This window comes from Myotis lucifugus, unplaced genomic scaffold, assembly GCF_000147115.1.
Source record: "Myotis lucifugus unplaced genomic scaffold, Myoluc2.0 scaffold_905, whole genome shotgun sequence".
NCBI lineage: Eukaryota > Metazoa > Chordata > Mammalia > Chiroptera > Vespertilionidae > Myotis > Myotis lucifugus.
Window position 1 is genome coordinate 114278 of NW_005871953.1, and position 4058 is coordinate 118335.

The following is a 4058-nucleotide window of genomic DNA, read 5'->3' on the forward strand; positions in this document are numbered from 1 at the left end:
CTGGAGGGGCTGGCTGAGGGGCCTGAGGGTCCTCACTCCCCCCACACCCATCGGGTACGAGGAGACCTTCACTGGGGTCCTTATAAAGCCCCAACCGAGACAAGTGGGCTGAAAGGAAGTTGGCAGGCAGGATGGGCAGGGTCTGTGAGGTCGCTGGGTCACGCGCAGGCTGGAAGGACGGCCCAGGGGCCAGGGGTCCAAACACCCTTTTAGCAGGCGAGGAACACAGGGCCCAGAAGGATGAGGAGCCAGCCCGGGTCACACAGCACGCTGGTGGCAGAGGAGCGGCTGGGATCCCCTCTTTGTCCTTCTTCTCAGACCACATTGCCTTATGCTTGTAGGCCAGCCTGGCACCAAGCCACCCCACACCGAGGGAACTAAAGGGCCCCGCTCACGCCCCCTGGTGGTCAGACCCTTTACTTTTGTTGGATATGAGTTACTTTCCCTGAGAACCGAGTTAGGAAAACCCATTGGGTGAGGCTGTTTTTGCCCAGATAACTGCAAGGCTTTCCTGGGCTTAGACAACTAGGAAACGTAAGAACAGGAGGAGGGGACCACGAGGTAAGTCCTTCTTGGGCTTGGGCTGGGAGCAGGGAGAGTACTGAGGCAGGGTGCTGAACCAGAGGGGCGGGGAGGGGCACTTCCTCCACAGGCCTTCCTGAGCCTGTGCAGCCTCTCCCTCCAGCTGCTGGCCCACCCCCTCTCCATTGTCCGAGCTGACACTTCGGGTTGCACTTTGGGCTGCAGGCTGGGGGAGCCCCTCCCTGACCCTGTCTCCCCACCGCCTTCCCTGTCAAAGACTCAGCAGGGGGCTCTCGCAGCTCACTAATTAGGGCGGCCCAGCCACACACCTGCAGAGTCCTGGGAGAGGGCTGCGGGGGCGCCCAGGCGTGAGGCCAGGGTGGGGGCAAGCCGGGGCAGCAGGTCCCTCACCTCTTCCCTGATCCTGTCGGAGGATTAGGGAAGGGGGGCAGGGGCTAGAAGCTGAGGGTTCTTAGAATCAGCCAAGACCTGCTGGGTGGAACTCTCAGTGTAATAACCTCTCTGCCCTTTCAGTTGAGGAAACCGAGGCAGCCAGTGGTGTGGCACTCAAGCCCCCGGGCAATCTGACCTGGTTCCATCCCACCAGCTAGGCCACCAGCCTGGCCATCATCATTTTTGCTCATGCTGTGCCCCCACCCCTTACCCTATCAGCCTAGCAACTTGTGCCCCACACCACCCGATAAAACTCCATGCCACCTCCTCCCCTGGGGAACAACTCTAGCTCTGGGGGTGGCAAAGGGGTCCCTTCTTTCCTGGAGTGGACATGTTGGGGTTCACTCCCCATCCCAACTCCACCTCCCCCCTTCTTTCTGACCCATTCCCTCCCCAGCCATTGAAGTCCCTCAGGCCACCTCCTCCTCCAGGAAGCCTCCTGGATTCACTCCATCCATTGGCTCTGTGAGCCCTGGGGCTGGGAGCCAGCTGCCCTTCTCCTATGCACCTTCTGTCTCCACACAAAGTTCTCCTGGAAGTGCTTATAGGCCCCAGGTAGAAGTCCAGCTCAGCTTAGGAGGGCAGCAGCTCTGGGTTTTGTGCCTATCCATGCTCCTCCCCCCAGGGAGAAACCCCTCAGGCCCTGAGGAGGAAAGGAGGGAATTGGTGAAAGCTGCAGGTGCAGAGCACTTGGGGAACCCTGCCTGCCCTGGGGGTGGGGGCTGTTAAGGCGGGGCTGGGGCTGGCCCCGGGATGTACCCTGTGAGGACACTGGTGTGCCGCAAAGCAAAGGTGGTGGCCTTTGTCATTGCAATGACATCGTTGACACAGCTGTGGAGCCCGAAGGGGCTCCCCCTGCACTGCCCCTGGCCTCTGGGTCAGCTGTTGTGTGTGAACACCCTTGTCCGAGTGGGGGCCCCACGGAGCAGCACACTTGCAAACCTGGGGTTTCGGGGGAGGTTGTTGCCACCCCTGGATTCCAACCTGGGTCAGACTTGACCCAGGCTTGTTGACTATAAACAAGGAACTGGCTGAGAGGGATCTGAGGGGGGTGGTTGGGTGGGGGGGAGTGCAGCCTGCAGGGTTCCTGGGAGAGGGTACATTCCAGGGAGAAGGAAAGCAAAGCATGTAGGTCCGGACTCCAGAACCCACAGCCCACTTGGACCCCGGGACCCCGGCCGGGAGGAGGGATGACGGGAGGAGCCTCCCATCACATGGGACTGGACGAGGGTCAGCAGACTCCTCTCAGGTCTCCGGCCTGGGCTCTGGACCCAAATGGGGCCCAGTCGCTGCATATTTCTGGGCCTTGGGGACCTCCTCGGCCCTGGGGAGGATCTGGGCCTCCATCCTCTCTGCACCCACACAGGGCAGAGCTGGCAGGACATCTGGATCAACCTTACACCACTCCTCTCAGCAGCTCCTCGGCGGAACAGTACTCCACCCTCAGTGCCTGCTGGGGCCTAAGGAGGTTCCTCACACCCCTGGACTCCTCCTGGGGCCTTGGGGCTCCACTCCCAAACACAGACTGGGCTCCAAGCTGCCTCTCAGGCCACTCCTCCCCCCCATCAGATGTGTAACTGGAGAGGAGGGAGGGGTGTCTGTGCTACACCAGCTTCTCCCCAAACACACCCTCTTAGCAGCCTCTGGCTCTGCTCAGCTGGTGCTGGCCAGGCCGGTTTCCTCCAGTGGGCTGGGCTGCTGAGAATTCTAGAATAAGCCTGGGCAGGGAGAGTGACCTTGGAGAAGGAGAGATGGTGGGGGCAAAGGGCTCCCTTTGGTCCTCAGGGCCTCACCGGGTTCTCTGCCCCAGACACTTGAACTTGGGCCACTTCTGCAGGACAGGCCCTCAAGCCACTGCAGGGCCACGCCCCCTGAAGCCTGCAAAGATGCACTCTGGCACACACACCTGTACACCTGGATGCCAGGCGCTCCCACTCCCCTGGCTGTACACACACAGACATGGACAGCACCTGAGCACACCTCCCCGTGTTCACCCCGTGAGCATGCACGCTGGAGCATATACACGCACACGTACACACCCTCACCCTGAGTGTACAAATTGCACACACAGTGTCTCCCTTTCCCACTTTGTCCAAAATGACATAGATGCCCACATTTCTTCACTCTGATCACACACACACTCAAGCTGTCACACACATTCACCCATATCCTCACATGAGTGAAGGTGAGAACACGCAGGCACACGCCTTCCCTGGCTATACACACTGACATCCACCCCAGAACGCACACGCGGCACGCACCCATCGATGTGACACACAGTGTCACGTAATTCCCGTCCGGAGGATGCACACCAGCTCTGCATTGCTACACATTCCCCCCAAGAACATGCGATCACACGTTTCCTCATGCTGGGCCTGGATACATACCCCAAATACACGTGTTCGCACACACACACACTCTCAGGGGCAGGTGGGTGCTCTCTCTGGACTTGGGGTCTCCATGCAGGTCCAGAGTGATGACGGGGAGCTTCCTGCAACGACCTCCCTGCCCTCCCCTCTGGGGTAACCTGGGCTCAGACCCGCATCTCTCCACCTGCAGAGGTGGCTCCTTGCACAGGCAGCTGATGGTATCACTCCACTGGACCGAAAGCCCCCTAGGCCACTCCCCCCACCCTCTGGTCCTCCTCTTTCCCTGAGGCTAAAAAGCAGTGCCTGAGGACCAACAGCCCACCCCACGCTCACCCACTGGGGTCATACTCACTGACACGGGGGTGAGTAATGTAGTTTCTGGTGACCGCCTGCATGTGCTGGCGAGCTGCGCCCAGGTCGCTACCAGTGCCGGGGAGCCCCCCAGGCCTGCTGTCTACCTCCATGGCCATGGTGAGGTGTGGGGCTGGAGCGGCGTGCCTGAGCCGAGCTGGCTGACTGACGCAGGTCCAGCACTCCAGGTCCAGCCGGAGCTGGAGAGAGCCAACCAGCCTGCCTGCCCCGTGGCTACCCCTCCCCTCTCTCCTCCCCTCCTCCCCCTAGTCAACTGTAAACAGGGAAACTTGGTTTCCTGGAGCAATTCCAGATCTGGGAGGTGCCCTAAGCCCCGGAAGCAGGAGGATGGGGGAAGCGGGG

The 4058-nt window shown here is 60.8% G+C and overlaps 1 protein-coding gene across 1 annotated transcript in view; it reads right to left on the reverse strand.

The window, feature by feature from the left end:
- ATP6V1B1 (ATPase H+ transporting V1 subunit B1) overlaps positions 1–3944 on the reverse strand; it is a 16094-nt gene extending 12150 nt beyond the window's left edge. Inside the window, exons 1-2 of the mRNA XM_023747552.1 lie at positions 3678–3944; positions 934–946 (exon numbers count right to left, since the gene is read on the reverse strand). Of these exons, the coding sequence (XP_023603320.1) occupies positions 934–946; positions 3678–3814 (150 nt within the window). The 5' untranslated portion in view covers positions 3815–3944. The remainder of the gene's footprint in view (positions 1–933; positions 947–3677) is intronic.
- Between the last annotated feature and the right edge of the window lie 114 nt (positions 3945–4058).